At 44.8% G+C, this 19,060-nt stretch overlaps 1 protein-coding gene across 1 annotated transcript in view; it reads right to left on the reverse strand.

Moving 5' to 3' along the window:
• The window catches only part of RAB17 (RAB17, member RAS oncogene family), a 118,934-nt gene that overhangs the window by 35,759 nt on the left and 64,115 nt on the right, over positions 1 to 19,060 (reverse strand). The window contains exon 4 of the mRNA XM_086956305.1: positions 6,578 to 6,703. Coding sequence (XP_086812431.1) covers positions 6,578 to 6,703 — 126 coding nt within the window. The remainder of the gene's footprint in view (positions 1 to 6,577; positions 6,704 to 19,060) is intronic.

The raw sequence follows: 19,060 nt of genomic DNA on the forward strand, positions 1-19,060 counted from the left end.
CGATTTCCAAAAATGCAATTGCTTTTAAGGAATCGCAAATTTGCGATTCCTTAAAAGCAATGCATGATTGTTTTTGAAATTGCGAATTCGCAATTAAGGGGTGCAAATTACCACGAGGGTGACCCTCGTGGTAATTTGCGAAAAAGTATTAAAATGCTCAAATTCGCATTTTAAACACTGTCATGTTACAGACACACATGTCCTTAGGACATGTGTGTGTGGAACATGCACTTTAAAATACATTTCAGGGGTGCAGGGGGGTCCTTTGGACCCCCCCTGCACCCATGGAATGCATTAACATTTTGAGAATCGCTAATTTTGGCCCATAGGAATCAATGGGAATTGCGAAATCGCAAATTAGAATTCGCATAATATTTGCGATTCGGTAAAAATTGCGATTTTTACCGAATCGCAAATATTATGCGATTAAAATCATGCATCCCATTTTGCGATTCCTTATTTGCGATTCCCTAAAAATCGCAAATAATGAATCGCAAAACCTTACTATGATGCATGTGGTCGAATGATCTCTCTTTTCAAATGAGTAACCCACTGACCTATTTACATTCTATGCACTTTGTAACCTGCTCGATACTTGTTTTCTGCAACAGGCAAATTCACCCTCTGCATTACTTTATAGTGGGTCAAAACCCAATTAAAACAAAACTCCGATCTCTCTTCAGGAAGAACATTAATCACAGGATTTATCCTGACATATTTTTGTTGCCGGGAAATTGCTGGAGGAAACGAGCGCGGCAGCAGCAGGTGCTTTAAAATAACAATAAACTTGCATAACGGCGCCCACTGGAAGCCACCACCCGGTGCGGTGGCACCGGTCGCACCGCAGTGGAGTCGGCCCTCATAAAGAAGATACTGGTCACACAAAGTGTTACAAATTTGCGATCCCACTTTTCATGACCAGTATTTAATTTTGCGAACCGACTTTAGTACTAATAGGTTGGTTCGCAAAATACGCAGCCCGAGGGGCATCGAGTAGGACCTGCTTATTAATGTTCATTTGCCAGGTCACAAATGGTAACTCCTTCCCACTGGCTGCAAAGACAGGGACAGTGGCCTGAAGGGTACAGCAGACCACCATGCCTGTTTTTACATTTCAAAACTGAGAAAAAAAATCAAGCAGTCCTTTGTTCCTTAAAGAAAACGGCTGATAAAAAAAGTATTCAGTTTTGCAAAACATTGGTGAGAATTGGCATTGGTTCCCCCAGACCCATGCCTACCCCCTCCGAAGCTGCACCACAAATTGCAAAATGGACGTCAGTTACTTACAAATTGGTTTGTGACCGGAATTATTCTCGAAAACCGGTGATACTTAGTACACCGATTCAGTATGTGTTAGAGACGCCCAAACATGCCCCTTTCAATACAAAAACGATAATCATTCCTAAAATAATTTCTCAAAGTGTAAAAACATTTCTGACATGAAAATGGCTTAGAAAATAAGAAAATACTTTTTTGCTGGTAGCAAATTCCCTGATGTAGCAAACAGGAGGGTATCCATCGTGTAAAAAGTTTAATACATCTGGCCTTCAGTTAGGAGGCAAGAGGTGTGCCCTCGCACCTCCTCCCCAGAAGTTTAAGAGTGAATCACCATCCGCAATAGAGGTCGCAGACTGGGATTTAGATGCATCAAGACACGCCTTTTCTTGGGGGTACCAAAAGAGAGCCCCTTTGCATACACAAAAGATGGTTCCAAAGGGGACACCGAAGACTCCTAAACTCCTATTTCATATAAAGCAGAACCTTCTATGGTTGCTCATAGGACTTGCCCCTCCTGCAGATCTTCCCAAAAAAATTTACAACGTTTACAGACAGGGTGACAGGGCACTGTCAAAAAATTTGAAGGGACACGAACCCCAATGACACCTCAACAACAGGCACAAGTACACACTAGACCAAGAGGCCCCTTTGATCTCTGGAACAGAGTCTTCAACTGCAACTTAATTAAAGATTTGAAAACAGATATGTCCTGAGGCTCCATGTTAAGCCAAACCATTACACGGACAGTGACACCACACAAAGCCAATGCACCACATGGCCATTTTTGAAAATTGCGTATGAGTGTATAATAACTTTTTTACATCACTGGCCTCAAACACATCATTTGAACTGAAAAGCAAAGCACTGGTCTCGTGCACAGAGTTCCACTACTCACATTGTTCATGTCATACCCTTTAATGAAGTATCACTCAATCCCCTCATCACTAGTCTCACACAAACACTTTGATTGGCACATTGCTGCCATCACGTTGGTAGTCTCAGTAATTATACCATCACAGGCCTCGGCACGTGAATGAAGTATCACACAGCGCCCATAATTAGACTCGCCCACTTCAATGGGGCATCCTTCTTTCCATTGTAATGACATCATACAATTCATTGGACTGTCACTCATTCCCCATCTCTTTCCCACCACACTTCCAAAGAGTCTCACCCCTTTCCACGCCAGTGGCATCAGCATTTTGAAGGGCTATCATAAACTCCATTGGCGACCACTGTCCCAAATCCCCATCGGGCCTCGCATACGTCAATGGCGTTTCAGGGGTTCCATTTTGGCATCAATGGCCTCACTCACTTCAGCTGCACATCACTCATGACTCGATATCTGTTTACTTTCCACTTTGTTTCAGCCAATGGTTAGCTTCTCTATCATTCTCGCAGCCAGCTGATCTCAAGACTGGACCTTCAACGAGGATCAATTTTGAATCAACTGTTTGGGAGGTTTTCTTGCTATTACAGATGAGGTCATGTTCTGATCTAATTCCTACCTCATGTAAAAATTCTCTGGCGCCAAAATGTCTGTGTGCCCAATGGGTTTATGAGTGCACAACGTATGTAGTTCCCTAAAGTGCACCAATCCCCCATCATCTACAGCTCTCTAGGCGCACCTGCACCTCTTAGAATTGCAAGTCCTTTGTCTTAGTGTCTTATGATGTAAGAATGGCCCTGGGGTGCCCATGATTTGATTTATTATTATTTATAAAGCACAAATCATTGCCCGGGTCATCTTGCCGCTACTCATGACAAGTGGCTGGAATTAGAAGTTTAAAGAAGAACTAGTCTTGCCCAAAAAGCCAGGTTTTTAAAGCCTTCTTGAACCCAAGAAGAGAGGTGGACATTTTTAGCTTGAGGGGGAAGCGGGTCCAATATTGGGCTTTACAAAGGACACTGCTCCTGCTACCCCAGGTGGTCAATCTATGTGTGGGGACTGCCAAGTCCTTAGCAGAATAGAAAAGATGGTACCATCTGGACCTGTCTTTGAGGTAGCCTGGGCCATGAAGTGCCTTGCAAGCCTGACAGAATCCCTCAAAGATTGAGGGCTGGGGCAGGCTTTCAATACCACTGATCACCCCGCCCCATTCAACTGGTCTTGATGACAAAGAACAGCCTACTGAGGAAGGCGCCAGCTCGCTACGTCCATGAGCTGGGCCCTGTAAAGAAGTAAACTGGTCCTCCAGTTACCAAGGATTAGCCTCAATAGAGTGTTTTTGTACACAGTGAAACTATCAAGATAAAACTGACAGGCAAGTGTACCAACCCCATAAAACCCATTGTGTCTGACAAAATGCTAAGGCTGTCAGCTAAAGGACTGTTGGCAGATCTGGGTCCAACTCTCTGGAACACACTGCCCGTCCATATACGCAAGGAAGAAAACCATATGAGATTCAGGAAAAGCGTAAAAACTTGGTTGTTTGACAAATAATTGCCTGCTGATTGCTTTCTCTCTAGTTGTGTCATGTGCTTTGCTATTGCCGGCGCCGGGAAACCCTTTGTGGGTAGCTGCGCGCCTTATAAGTGCTATAAAATAAAATAAAAAATAAATAAAATAAAATAAATTGGCAGAGGCAAACCCCAACCCCTGTCAGAAGGGTGTATTTCAGGGAAAGAGAACTCAGATCACCCGATTTGGGATTTTCCACGCTCGGTCCATTATCCCTTTTAACATCATACATTTCACGTAATAGGTTAGTAGTTTGGTCTTCATTAGATGATTTCTGGGGTCAGGTAAGGACACAGTACCGCAGCAATTTTGTGAGGCGATGCTGATGCCATGAGACTGGAGTAAGGATGTTCTGCCTTTTCATTGGTCATTGGTCATTGGTCATTGGTTTGGCTGTATATCCTCCCTCTGATCTCTCTGATTCAGATGGTCTTAAATCAGATGCAACTGGAGAGGGCAGAACAGATTCTCGAAGTCCATTAGTGCCCGCCAGCCGTCCTTCCCTTCGTTGAGGCTGTTGGCAATGCAGGCCCACTAGGGTTGCCACTTGTTCCATCACCATTTCATTACCCTGTTCTGACAGCTCCAGCTTTTCACTAACACCACGTAGAGGCCCACAGAATTTAGAGGTTTATAGTCTAGGTAAATATGGTGGATCTGATGGCACAGCCTGTGTCAGCTCGCAGCTGATCAACCATCTGGCCAAAAATGAAGGCACACTAGCCACCACCTTGGGCGCACTGCTTGGCGCAATTTTTGGATGTGTCAAGGAAAACATTTCAATGTAGCTGAAATACGAAAAAAACTCCCAGAATGTTAGCAACCTTGGAAAGGTAACCCACCATGCGGGTAGATTTCAGGTACCCATATAGGAACTGGTGGAGGAGCGTAGTTAATGGGGGCAGAGGCATGGTGGATAGTGTCACACGACGCAAACCTTCATGCAGACAGGAACCAAATGTATTCAGGCCATACCAGCAGTCCAGTAATAGTGCTAGGACCAGCCAATCTCCAAACTACTGATTTTCCAACTCCCAATGCCTGTTTCTTGGATCACAACTTACCTTTATAGAGTGAGATTGTTATAAGTAAGACTTGGACTCAGAGTAGTTATAACGGCCATAGTGTGTATTTTTTTATAAGTTTTCTCCTCAATGTAACTTTCAGTGCTGCATGTCTCTTGGTGTAACTTGTAGTTAAGAGTGTTACACATTCCTCACTGTAGCCTCCTGCTCAGAGTGGAGCTCACTCCTCAGATAAGGCTAGTATCTCTGAGTGCTGCAAGTACCGTAGAAGTGTGACTTATTGCTCTGAGTGCCTCATGCACTTCAGTGTAACTTACCACTCTGAGTAAAGCTCGCTTCTCAAATAGGGTCTGTAACATTGAGTGCTGTGAGTAGTTTCTTGAACACGTCCTACACTTCAGTGTAACTCATCACTCTGAGTGCTGTCGCTTCTCAGATAAAGTTTGTTAGTCAGTTCCGCAAGCACCAAAGTGTGACGTGTTGCTCTGAGTATTTGACGTACCTCAATGTAACTCATCACTCTGAGAGCTGTTGCTTCTCAGAAAAGGCCTGTAACTCTGAGTGCTGCGAGTACCAAAGTGTGATGTGTTGCTCTGGGTGTTTTATATGGTTCTGCGTACTTATCACTCTTGGCTGCTGCTCGCTACTCAGATAAGGCTTACTGCTTTAAGTGCCCGTGCTTTAATATAGCTTTTCACCCTAAAAGCTGCACAGTCCTTACTAGGAGCTGTTCCTGCGGCTAAAGCCTTGTTGGAGGCCATATCGCTCTGAGTGCTGAAAGTACTGGGATGTGACCTGTCACTCTAAGTGCTGCATGTACCTGTGTTGTGACAAGTAGCTCTGAGTTCTCATGAACCTTGAGTCTGACTTGTCACTTATTGTGCTGCATACACCTTTGTTTGACCTGTAGCCCTGATTGCTAACTCTATACATACATCCTTATAACTTACCGCTCCAAGGGGTATATTTACAAGCCCCTTGCTCCACCGGAGCGTCACTTTTTTAACACTCCGGTGGTGCCCAAAGCAGTGGTGCCCAATGCTGAGCCATATTTACGAGGCCACGCAAAGCCACCCTGTGTGGCTTTCAAGGCCACGTAAATAAGCCCCCCTTTCAGGCATTACTCTGCGTGAAAGGTGTGTTCCATTGGCGTTGTTGTGGGTGTTCCCTCACAACATTTATGGAACCTGACACATTCCCAGATTTACAAGGTTTTGTAAACTTGGGAGTGCGTCGGATTCTAACGCCTCCACATAGGAGGCGTTAAAGTAGCGCAACAAGAAGAAATACCTTTATTTATCTTAATTGGCTGCTCTTTCTATGTGTGCTACATTCTGCAGCACAGATAGAAGGAGGAAAGCGAAATCAATGATTGTTTTTGTGCAGGATGGTGTCCCCGCAAAGCAAGCATCCTTGCACCATGGTGCAAGGGAGCCTGCATTAACGCTTGGCAACCAATTGTGTTCCAGCACAGAGGAAAGCACAATACGCTGCATCCCTGCACTTTCCTAATGACGCAGCTCGACACAGCAAGATGGCTTGCAGCTCCTCACGGTGTCATGTTCTAGTAATTATGCCAGTTAGTGCTGAAAGTGCCTCGGGTGTATATAACTGAAATTAAATTGTCACTCTGAGGAATGTATATAAATCCATGTAACTTGTTGCTGTCAGGGCTCAATGTCCCTCAGAAAGGTTGTGTATCACTGCCTTGCACAAGTGCACCAATGTGGATTCTCACCTGTGATACTGAATGGACCTTGCATGCACCTTTTTTCTCACGTACGTGTAATACCACTCTGAAAGCTGCACCCACCTCAGATGTGACTTCTCTCTCCTCTGAGAGGTCGGTCTTGTTGCCAATCAGAGCAATTGTGATCTCCTCGGCCGCAAACTCTCTCGACAGCTCCTTCAGCCATAGCTGTGCCCTGAAGAAGGTCTCCTGTAAAAGGATGATAGAGACAGATTCAGGAGCCACATAAGACTTCAGATGTTACCAGAAGACTAGCATAAAAGTTGGTGCAGGCTAGCAATCCAGGAGGCAGAGCAAAAAACAGTCATGGCACAGCCAGGAAAAAGAATTAGGTGAAGAGGCAGACGACAGGGCCATTAGTCAAGGGAAGGAGTCAAGGTCAAGAGATAAGGAAAAAAAAACAGGAGATAGACAGGAGACAGAACCAGGGTCCCAGGCTTTGAAAGGGGCAGTCCTTAGATCCAGAGCATACAGTCAGGAAAGAGACTACAACAAGAGCAGTAGACAGAGCCAGAAAACAGAGGTCAAAACAGGACAGAAGAATCACCTTTAACACATCGCTCTATGGTTCGTCGCAAAAGACAGGGACATGAGAAAGAACCAGAGCACAGTCTGTCTCCATCATCCACATAAATGCCAGCTAGCGCCTACACATTAGGATTGTAGCGCGGTGGACCAGCCTTCCATCCTTCCAAGCAGGGTCAGACTCATAAGGGACTCTGTGACTATTTGCTCCAGACCCATAGATTGGAATGTTTCTCAACAACAAATAAGCTAGGCAGAATGTTAATAACAATTACTTAGCTTAATTAGTAAGTAAACATACATTATGAGTAGCTAAGTTACATCAGTAGCTAAATATGATCGTTGCCTTGTGCGTGGGTGCTCAGTTTCAATGGTTGATCTGTGTACCAATGACTCTAATATCAATGTCTAACCAAGCTCTAATTCAAATCCAAGGGAGCAGCCCCAAAATCTAAATCTTCCTTCCTTACTTGAAATATATCTAAAATCAGATCAAGCGCGCAAAGCGACCCAATGTAAGCTTCCTAAGAACAGTTCCTTTCACTCGCCTTACATCTATCCATCCATTTATCTTTTATCTATTCATCCATCCATCTGTCCATACTTCCACCTTCACATATACCCTTCCATCTTTTCACCCATCCACTCAGCAACATGTTCATGTATACATCTATCTTTTAACCATCGAATCATTCACTCTCCTTCATCTGTACATTCTTCAATACTCCCATCCATGCACACTTTCGCGGCTCAATCCTCTCACTCCATCCAGTCATTCATTTACCCTTTCACCTTTCTTCCATCTTTCCCTTCATGTTTTATTCCTTCCTGTCACCCTTGCTTTCACCTTCCGTTCTTTTTAGGTTTCGACCTTGGCCGTAGCACCGCAGGTGCTACGCCCAGGGCGAAAGCTTTTGTTTACACTAGGGGGAATTGAACACTCCCCTTCTTCCATTGGCTAGCTCCATAAATGGAGGCTAGCCATTGGAAGACATCAGCGTCAATCCCTTTCTCCCGGTCAGAACGCGAATCGTGGGCGTTTCTGACTATTTTTTTAAATCCCGCCCCTTGATGTCGTGTGTCCCGGGCCGCGCTGTGATTGGCTGTCGGCCCGGGACACCCCAGTGACGTCATTTCACGGCCCGCGCTGTGATTGGCTGCCGCCCGGGACACCCCCGTGACGTCAGCCAATCACAGCACGGCCCGGGACCTGACTTGTTATGTATAGCTAGCTCGTAGAAGTCGACTTTGTTTTTTTGTTGATAAGACTGGCTTAGATGATCAAATGTGTGTACTTTCGAGAGCTCGGGCCTAGGCCTCGTCTGTTTTACGCCTTGGGCAAGGCAGACTTAAATAACATTTTGTTGTTTTTTGGAGACCTATACCGGGACTATTATTTCTTCTCTTTTATACTGTTTAAAAGCCAGGCCTTGCACCCGCGTCTTGGCGTTGCTATGGTTACAATCTTCAAACTAGAGCCGCGCGCCATCCGCACGTGCAGGAACACCGACTAATCTGACTTCACGTCCGGCTCCGCTGAGCTGGCCGGTTTGGTGCCGTTTGTGCTGTCTTTCCACCCGCGCGGCACGCAGCCAATGGGGAAGGAGCCGGGTGCTCCGGCGCGCGGCCAATGAGGCGGCGGAGCTGATAAAGGGCGGGGCCCGCGGTCCCGCACCGGCTCTCGCGCTGGTTTTGGTCGCCGGGGGAACCGGGCCGGACCCGAAAAGAACCAAGGGATCGCGGAAGCGGGTGGAGCATGTGCGACGTGGAGACCCGCGGGCCCCCCGAGCCCACCCAAGCCGAGCCTGCGGCGCAGAAACCGGCCGCAGTCCGGGGGCAGGCGGACAAGAGGGTGCTGGGTAGGGGCCATGGGCCGCTGGGGGGCGGAAGGGCGCGAGGGGGGCCGGCGGAGGAGGCCTCGGTGCGAGGGCAGCAGCCATTGGCTGGGGGTTGGTCGCGGGGCAGCAAGGCCCAAGTGTCTGATGGGAGTAGCCATGGGGTGTTTTGGGTGGGGCAACACGCAGGCGTCATGGCCAGTTTTACTAAGGGTTGGGATGTCATCCAGAGGGAGGCAACAACGTTTTGGTGGAGGGGGCAGCGGCGAGCGGAGTAAAGAAAAGGGAGCTTGGCAAGCAGGGCCTTGAGAGTGAGGTGTAAAGTAAACCGTGAGGGCTGTAGTTAAGTTGCAGACTGGGATATCGAGTAGGATGATGTGGAAAGAAGCAGGATAATGTAAAGTGCGAGGGACAGTTTGGGGTATGACCCTTGCCTGGGTTTAATGTGCTTAGGCAGTGTCTGTACTAGTGAGTATCGAAATAGGGCATGCTGTTGATGGTTAAGAGGTTGTTCCTTGAGGTCTGGGTGTTGGTTAAGGTCTTACTCAGATTTCCATGTCTTAACATGCATGGTTTCGAGCCCTTCATTTTTAACCTACAAGTCTTAGGTAGTTGGGTGAGTTCGAACTCCATGAAGGCACAATAAAACCACAATCCCCAGAATGCACCACGTTATTTCATGACAGCGCAGGATTCGGAATAGACTGTCATGGTGCAAACCATAGGCAGTGAAGAGTGGTAGAAGTGGTATTATAATGCAGGGTGTGTGAAAAGCATCTCCCGGGGGTGCTTATGAGATGTATGGTGAGGATAGAGGTATTCTAACAGTGTGTGTGGAGTAGAGGTGCCTAAAAAATTTTAAAAATTGGGTGAGTTCTAGGGTAGTTATGAAGTAGGAAGCGTGATGAGGGTGCACGTTTTGTATCTGAGAACACGGAGGCAGCAGTACATAGATGCAAAGTTACGTGGTGTATTAATGTCTGGCAATGGTTCGGAGGCAGACAAGGTACGAAAAAGCTCAGTGAAGGTGGTTGGAGGGTGCAGACTGTGATAATGCTGAACATATGAATGGTGTAAGCAGTTTATGGAAGATAAGTTAAAGTTTTAAACCATGTGCGTCCTCGTCGAATGGTAACAAGCCTTTAACTGACTAATTTCTGTTCTATTAGCAACACAGGTGCAAGGCACAGTGAAATGGTTCAATGTCCGCAATGGCTACGTATTCATAAACAGGTATTTAATATGTTGATGGTACGAAGTGAAATATTTACTCTGGTGAAATTTCTGGAAGCTAGTATGAGAATGTGGGTGTCCGAAGTTGGGATGGGAGGAGTTTGTAGTTGAAGTGATTGGTTAGTGGCTGTTCTGTGGCAACAACGCCTGTGGAATGTGAGCGCTGGCCACTTTTTCATGTGATAGAACCTAGTCACTTTTTTAAAGCCAATTAACACAACCAACTTTAAAAGGATTGTCTATGAAACTTCGGCGAGAGCGATTATATTTAATTATATTTTATTGTTGAAGCAAAGGACATTGCTTATTGCTAGTTGGTAATGGAACTTGTTTGTGACAAGTTGCGCAGTCTACAGTGCCTGTATGTGGTTGCATGTGTCCATATTCTTTTATTTACATGGAGTTTTGCCACATGATTCTGTCTTTCATATCCACAGGAATGACACCAAAGAAGATGTCTTTGTGCACCAGGTGAGCATCTTCACTTTTATTCTCATTCTGTTGTCTCAACAGCAGTTCTATTTTGCGGGCTACTTATCATGCTTTGAAGGGTGACGGGCCTCTTAGAATAAGTACACCTTTGTTCTGCGATGTCTCTCATAGGGTATGGCCTTTTGTCGATGCAATTGACTGCAAGAGAATTAACTTGGTATAGGTTTGTTGGCTGATCCGCTCCTAGCTTATAAGTCTCACATACCAAGCTTTCTCATTGTAGCATCTGCAGGTATTATTATTCGATACTACTTACTTTGGCTAGGGTTCTTATAACCACAATTTAATGAACCTTCCCCAACACAGGGTCATTGAGCAATAGTCGGGCTTGTGCGGTGTGGGGGGGAGATGGGGGTCTTTGCTGCCAGGTTAACATCGGAAAAATATTTTGTATAGTAAGTTTACTGACTCGAGGCAGGGAAAAAATAGGAAACTGTACAGCCGGGCTTAAAAGGGCCTGCAATAAATCGGGGCAGGTAGCCTTGTCTTAACTAGGAGTGCTAAACAGTATGTCGTCCTCTGTAGAAAGGCATCTTTTTGGATAAGAGCTGAATTTAAGCACCCCATGTGCTGAAATGTACTTGGTTTTTAGAATGGGGTGACATTTTGCACTGAGAATCAAATCTGGATAGATAAAATGTTTGCATGACTACCGGGGCGTTTAATCTGATACTTGACCTTTCTGAGTGGCCGGAGTTCGTCATTTGATTTAGTAAGTGTTACGTTTTTACTTTGTAAATCTCAGGCATTTGCCGCTTGGTAGCCAGTCTAGATAACGCAGTGGCTGTTCTAGGCTCACCGAAGTGTTACGGTGTAGAACATTGTAGCGCCGAATTGGCTTCCTTTGCCATTTTAAGCATCTGCGACGTGTTCCTGCAGCAGGATTTGTGCAGCAAGCAGCCAGCAGCACACAGCAGGGGCGGATTGGCAAGGCGGGCATTCGGGAATGGGCCGAAGGGCCGGTGCCTCAGTGCCTTCTGTGGGCCGTTTTTTTTCTCCCCTGTCCCAGTCCACAGAGAGTGGACTAGGAAAGGAGAGAAAAGAAAACGGCCCACAGAGTGCACGGAGACAGAGACTGAGAAAATGAAAGCCTCGCTGTGCGGCCAGACAGCGATTGTCAGCTGTGGGCTCTCCTTCACCCCTGCCCTGCCAAGCAATCAAGCTGAGGCTGGGCTGGGGAGGGGTGATTGTTTGCAATAATCGGCCTCCCTGGGGGCCAGGTGTTTCTCAGGCCTTTGAGCCATTTGCACCTCGGCCCCCTGGCGCCCATGCAGCCCAGAAACGGTGTTAGTCTTAACACCTCGCCCACAGCCCTTCACATTCAGGGCATAGTGGGCGAGGAAGAATGGGTCTTGCTGTGGGGGCCTGGTGATGTTTGGAATTTTTTTGTTTTATTCATTTATTTATGCGATTTTATATAGCGCGGACTTTACTCGAAGGTGTCAGAGCGCTTCACACTAGGAACAGCAATAATACATGAGGAGAAAGTTATAAGTGGACAAATTACAAAAGCAAACGTTAAGTTACATGAATCAAAAGTGACAATAGTGAACAACCAAAATACAAGAGGGGCAAACGATACATTACAGGAGGAAATAGAGATATGTGTGCAGGTTATAAAAGCGTACAAAATACAAGTAGAGGTATAATACTGCAATTAATGGCAGACACTCCAGCACAAGAACAAACGTTACGTAGGCAATGGTGGCACTTGTGCAAGCATCTAAAGCAAACAAAAAGTGAGAGGTACATAGCCAGGCTCTCGCAACTACATTCATGTATGTTCCAACAGGTACAAAGACCAAAGTCTAAAGGAAGCGCAGAAGCAGGTTCTTTGATGTAGGTCCTCTTGTCACAGCAAGATGTTTATTTTCTCCAGACTTGAATTAATACAAACGCCGACACGTGTTTCGTCGTGTGCGGTTGAGTCACACGACTCATCAGGGCTGGTAATACAAAATAATGTATGCCATTGTTAACTAAACATGTTCTGCTGTATACTGCATATGGTGACATTTGTGCACCCGACATGCAGTTTATGGTGTTGAAATGTGGTAAGGAAAACTTGCATGGTGGAGCAAGTGATTGGACTATGGTGCTAATGTGCACGTAGCGAGTGAAATGAAGTTAAAAGACCCAAGTGTGGTCATGTGTCACTCGTACACAGTGGTCCTATAGTTAAGAGGGTGTTCGTAGTGATGGTGAGTGCAACGTGAAATGTCCGAAACATTTAAATTTCTTTAAGAAAATATATATATTATACGTGAGGAGGTATGTGTCTGACAAAGCCTATATGTGCTTAAGATCCAGAGAGCACAAACATGCAAATCCTATTATTCAAAGGATGATAAATATTACCTTCCACTCCAATACCAATATGTGGATGGAGTAAGTCTGGACCTCTGAAAGCTCTGTCTCGAGCTAAAATGCAGTGAAGGAGAAATTGCGGAAGAAAGAAAAATGGGGACTCATAAGGAGGCTTGCAACGAAGGAAATGTTTACAGAACTGTTTTAAGTTTGGGCAATAAAGGAAAAACCAAAAAGCCAAACATTCTCTTACCAATGGGTTTATTAGGAGATTATGCAACAGTAGATGCTGTGTGGCATAATGTTCGGTTGCAGTATAAGGATAATAGTTGTCTTATCCCACTGGTAATTTTCTATGTAGAAATAGCACTATGTCTACAAAAGGGGGATGAGTGAAAATTATGAGTCAACATTACATAGTGCCAATAAAATGCTGGAGCAAGTTAGCTAGGTCATAGGGATAAAAAAAACACAACGCGTTTTACCCAAACGTTTGTTTTATAATAAATGTGGTTAGCAGAATTATGAAAAATTACCTGCTATTCGTTTTGTAGTCAAACTGAAAGCCGGGAGGGGATTCTTTATGGCGCCAAAAAGGGGAAGGAAACGGGTGCGTATCCTCCGCAGTGGTTTGCTATAAGTAAACACATAACATCCAATGAGCAAGCGTCTCTAGAGACGAGCGTGTAGTGCATTACATGCCCGACGCTTGGTTTACAAGACGCGGGTATGCGGAAAGTTAGAACGGCGGTGGGGAGACATGAAACTTACCCACTGCAGGCAATCCCTCCTCTGTAGTTTCCCGGCGGTCGTCTCTCGTGTACGGACACGTGACCCCGGGAGAGGAGGGATTAAGTAGAGAAAAAGTAAAGATGGAAGAAGTACTGTCGCAAAGGAGATAATATGGGCGCCATTGTTAAACAGGGAAACTTGTGGCGAAAGGAAGACGTTTTGGTCTAATCCCTATAAAAAATCCATCCTTATTTATATTTAGTCGCCACATTTATAAATGACGGGAAAGTAGTGAAAGTAAACTACTACCTGATGTGAAAAAATAATAATAAAGGGGAAGCGAAACCTATTCGCTATTGACAGTACCTCAATGGTTATTATTATTCATATGGGGAAAGGGTTGCATCGCTGTTGGGCATCAAAGAGAACAAAAACCCCTATCCATCGAGGCAAAAGGTTCAAATTAATGGGTGAGGTAAAAGTAAACTGAACAGGGCCTGGGTGTGGCCAGATTTTTCTGGATTTATAGTACAAAAGAGTGAAGCATGCAGAAATTAAAAAGTGAAACAAAGGTGAACGAAAATAGTGAGGGACCTCATGTCTATATACATTTGGAGTAATTAAAATCTTTCAATGCAAAATTGCGAAACCAAAATTTTAGGATATTTGTATAGACAGTAAGGATTGCAAATTGGCAAGCAATGTTTAAATTGTCACCCTTAATAATCAAAAAGCATGAACAATCATCTAAAAACATGAAATATATACAAGGTTTGTATTACAAACACATACATGGAAGTAGAATACATTTCTTCCCTAAAAAAGAGGCAATCTAACGTATTGTTATTTGTTTTCCTCATTTTAGGGTTCCTAGTGTTTGCGCAGTTAGTTAGTCTGTGTGCACCAAGGATCCCCCCAGTACATTATTAGTTTCCAAGAAAATATTGGAGCTCAGAATCATAGTTAAGCCCGTGTTCTACGCTACGTAAGCGCATGATCCACGTAGCCTCCCTACGCCTGAGCATCAGTTCGCGATTGCCCCCCCTGATGTTGAGGGGAATTTGATCGATCCCAAAAACACGTACTTTGATGTCATCCTCATTAGGTTGACATTCCGCTACATGAAGTGCTACTGGGTATCTGGGGTCCCTCTTTTGTATAGCTCTCATATGTTCAGCTACCCTCTCTTTAAGAGCTCTAATGGTGCTCCCCACATATTTTTTGCCGCAATGGCATTCGATGATGTACACCACAAACTTGCTAAGGCAAGTGATGTTATGTTTAATATGATATACCATACCATCATGTCCTACAAAGTTTTTTGTGCCGTGTTTCCCCCACATGCACATAGAACAGAATCCGCATCTGTAAAAACCAATTCCACGTGTTGAAAGCCAGTTCTGAGCTGTGGTATTGGTGGGGACGGTAGGACTTAGTTTGTTTCTCAAGGTAAAACCTTTTTTGTAGGTGATCGATGGTCTCTCTGGAATAAATTCTTTTAGTATGGGGTCCTCCAGTAAGAGTTTCCAATGTCTATTCAGACTCTTTCTAGTGAGCTGATTTAGGGCATTAAATTCTGTAATGAACCTGACGTGTTTATCAGTGGTTTTCATCTCAGTACGTGTTTTTAGACAATCAGGTCTAGTGATGGCTCTCGTTCTGGACTCTGCTTTTTTGAGGAAGGTTCTAGTGTAACCCCTGTTCTGAAATCTTCTCTTCATGGTTGTAATGCAGTTGTCAAGTTCACAGGCTTCACTACAGTTACGCTTAGCTCTAAGAAATTCGCCATAGGGAATTGATCGTATCTGATGTTCAGGATGAAAACTTGAAGCATGCAAAATGGAATTGCATGCGGTGGGTTTTCTGTAAAGTCTCGAATGTAACTGCTCGTTTCTTACATAGAATTCCAGGTCTAAAAATTCAATGTGGGTCTGACTTTGTTGCATAGTGAAACTGATTTCCCAGTTGTTGGTGTTGAGGTATTCGAAGAAGGAGTTTAGGTGTTCTTCAGTACCGGACCAAAGGAGAAAACAGTCATCTATGTATCGACCCCAAAACACTATGGAGTCGGTGTATTGTGTACCTTTATTGCCCCAGATGAGATCAGCCTCCAATGCTCCCATAAAGAGATTTGCAAAGGAGGGTGAAAACTTGGAGCCCATCGCTACTCCTTTCTTCTGTCTGTACCATTTACGATCAAACATGAAGAAGTTGTTTTCTAAAATGATCTTCATCATTTGAATTAGCATGTTTGTGTGTGCCCATAGTGAAGCCGGTCTGTTGGAGAGAACTTTAGTAATGGCTTCAATCCCTAGGTCTAGGTTAATGCTGGTATAAAGGGACACTACGTCCATCGTGACCAGTATGGTGTCTTTCTGCCAATCTATGTCAGCCATGATGTTGAGTATATGCTTTGAATCTTGTATGTATGAGGGAAGGTTTCTCACTAATGGTCCCAAAAAGAGGTCCACGTATTCTGCGAGCCTCTCAGTGGGACCACCAATCCCTGATACTATAGGTCTGCCAGGTGGGAACGGTTTGTCCTTGTGGATTTTAGGTAGAGTATAGAGCCAAGGGTATGTTGGTTTGTGAATCTTGAGATATAGAAATTCGTTATCATCTAATAGACCTGATTGTTTCCAAAGTAACAGTTGTTCATTCACTAACTTGGTAAGTGGACCAGTAGGGTTGTAGTTGAGGGACTCGTAGCAAGAGCAGTCGCTCAGTTGGCCATGGATCTCGTTGTTGTAATCAACCAAATCCATGACCACTACATTACCCCCTTTGTCAGCCTCCCTTATGATGATGTTGGAGTTCTTACTGAGAGTAGAAAGAGCTGATCGTTCTCCTCTAGTTAGGTTGTCTTTATATTTAAATTTGTTGTCTAGGTGTTTGGTGTTGGTTCGATCTAGATCCTCTAGAACTCGTTTGTGAAAGTTGTCAATTGAATTGCAACCTGATAGTGTTGGTATCCATTTGGATTTGCATTTCAGACCACTTGTTATACTGTAATCTGTTTCTATATCTAGTTCTTCTAGTAACTGCTCCATTTCTAATGGACTATCTTCCCTGTCCGTCAAAGAAAGAAGCAGATGTGTTGCTTGTATGTCTTTAATTGTTACAGGTACATCATCAAATACAGTTGGAACAAGAGTAGGTTGTGTTTGCGACTGTTGTGATCCCACAAAATGTTTTTTTAGTTTCAGGTTACGTGTGAACTTGAACAGGTCAATTTTCGTTTGGCATAAATCCCCTGTAGCATAGGGGTTGAAGTTAAGACCTTTGCTGAGTAGGGAAATCATGTCAGGTGTCAATGCAAGTGTTGAAAGGTTGATAACTTGGACAATATCAAGTGGGGTTGTTAGTGTCTCTGTGTCCCTGATCTCAGCTTTCTGCGATACTCCTCGCTTGTTCCCGCGTTTGCCCCTGTGGGGTTTTGGTCTACAGCGGCCTGTAGGGGCTGGGTTCTGTTGCCCCTCCGCACCCGCTCTACTTCTAAAAAAAAGGTGGAATTGTTAGGTTGTGCGCTGGCAAGGATTTCGTTTTCGATATCACTGAGTCCAGTAGAACTCAGGGAGGTGGTGCTAGAGTGGGCGGAGTTGGAAGTGGTTGGTTTCCCAGGCTGCGAGCTACTCCTAGGTTTGGGGATCAATGAGTCGTATTTACGGTCGAAAGTGTAGACTCTCCCATTTTTATAATCTGCCTCGTCCCTCTTGATTTGGCGTGCCTTTCTATTCTTTATTTCTGTCTGATGCTTGAGCAGAATTTCATCAAGTAAAGTGTAATTTTTTACGGTGGCCTCGGGTTTATTGAGATCTTTGATCTCTTGTTCAATAATTGAGATTTCCGTTTGTAATTTACCAGTCTTACGATCAGCACTCTCAATAAGAATGTCCATGAGTGTGATAGAATTTTGATTTAATGAATCTTCCCATTTCACCATGAGATCCCGGTCGAGATCATCATAGGTGGGGAAGATGTGGGACCGTAAACCTCTAGGGACTATTTTGAGTTTCAAATAGTGCTTGAGAGTGGCCCCATCCCACCATCTGGAATTTTCTTGTTTTTTGAGCTTCTCAAGTTTCAGGAATTTGTCTCTAAGACCCTCTATTCGAGCAGGACCCGCTGCGGCCGATGCCTGGTGTGTGGGCATGCCTTTGGCAAGGTTCTCAAAGAGATCCGCTGCTGCTTTGTCTCTGTCCATTCTAACTGGACAAAGGCCCGCTGTGTGGTAATTACAGTGGTGAAGTTGGTAACGTGGAGGCACCCAGTCCTAAGCCAAATCAGAATTCCAGTGACACGGGGGTTTTTTGAAGATAGGACTAAGGGGCGCGCTGCCTGGGTTAATACGTTACAAAGTGTGTAAAAAGCAAAACAGTAGTTTATGTAGTGCGTGAAGAGCAGACGGTAAACACCCTTAACCGTCCAAACAAGTCAAAAGACAAAACATAAGTACATAGCCAGGCTCTCGCAACTACATTCATGTATGTTCCAACAGGTACAAAGACCAAAGTCTAAAGGAAGCGCAGAAGCAGGTTCTTTGATGTAGGTCCTCTTGTCACAGCAAGATGTTTATTTTCTCCAGACTTGAATTAATACAAACGCCGACACGTGTTTCGTCGTGTGCGGTTGAGTCACACGACTCATCAGGGCTGGTAATACAAAATAATGTATGCCATTGTTAACTAAACATGTTCTGCTGTATACTGCATATGGTGACATTTGTGCACCCGACATGCAGTTTATGGTGTTGAAATGTGGTAAGGAAAACTTGCATGGTGGAGCAAGTGATTGGACTATGGTGCTAAAGTGAGAGGTAGCAAACAGTGTATTACAAGAGAAAAGTGACTTGTGCAAGTTACAAAAGGGTACCATACACAGGTACAAGGGTAATACTAGAGTAAATGGTAAATACTCAAACTGCCAGAACACACACTGGGAAGGCACTTCCCATGCACCAGCTTCACCTCAGCCTCCCCCCTGGCTACCTTGGATGACCCAGAAAGCTGTGTTTTGTGCTTCCCTGCCAGGACATTTTCCCAAGGCCTGGAGGGTTGATTAATTTACTAATTGCAGGGGCCTTACCTCTGTTCATGTGCTCTTGAGCTGAAGGTCGGGGGAGGGCTGAGTAGGCTAGTAATAGCAGGGGCTTTGCTGCTTTTCAGGTGCTCCTGTGTTGGAGGGCTAGAATAATTTTGTGACAAAAAGGGTGCTTGATATTTTTTTTAGTTGCTCAGCATGTAGGCCATTGTCACCTTGGCCCTGTGTCGTGTGCAAGAACAGTATCCTCCCACGTTCATTCCTTGTCTGTGCAAATGGTGTTTCATGAAAGGGCACGCCCCTTGAATGTGGGCCACGCCCCGTAAATATGGGCCACGCCTCTTAAATGTGGGCCACTTTTTTCGTCAGTGCCCGGGCCGAA

This window comes from Lissotriton vulgaris, chromosome 2_1, assembly GCF_964263255.1.
Source record: "Lissotriton vulgaris chromosome 2_1, aLisVul1.2, whole genome shotgun sequence".
In the NCBI taxonomy this organism is placed as follows: Eukaryota; Metazoa; Chordata; class Amphibia; order Caudata; family Salamandridae; genus Lissotriton; species Lissotriton vulgaris.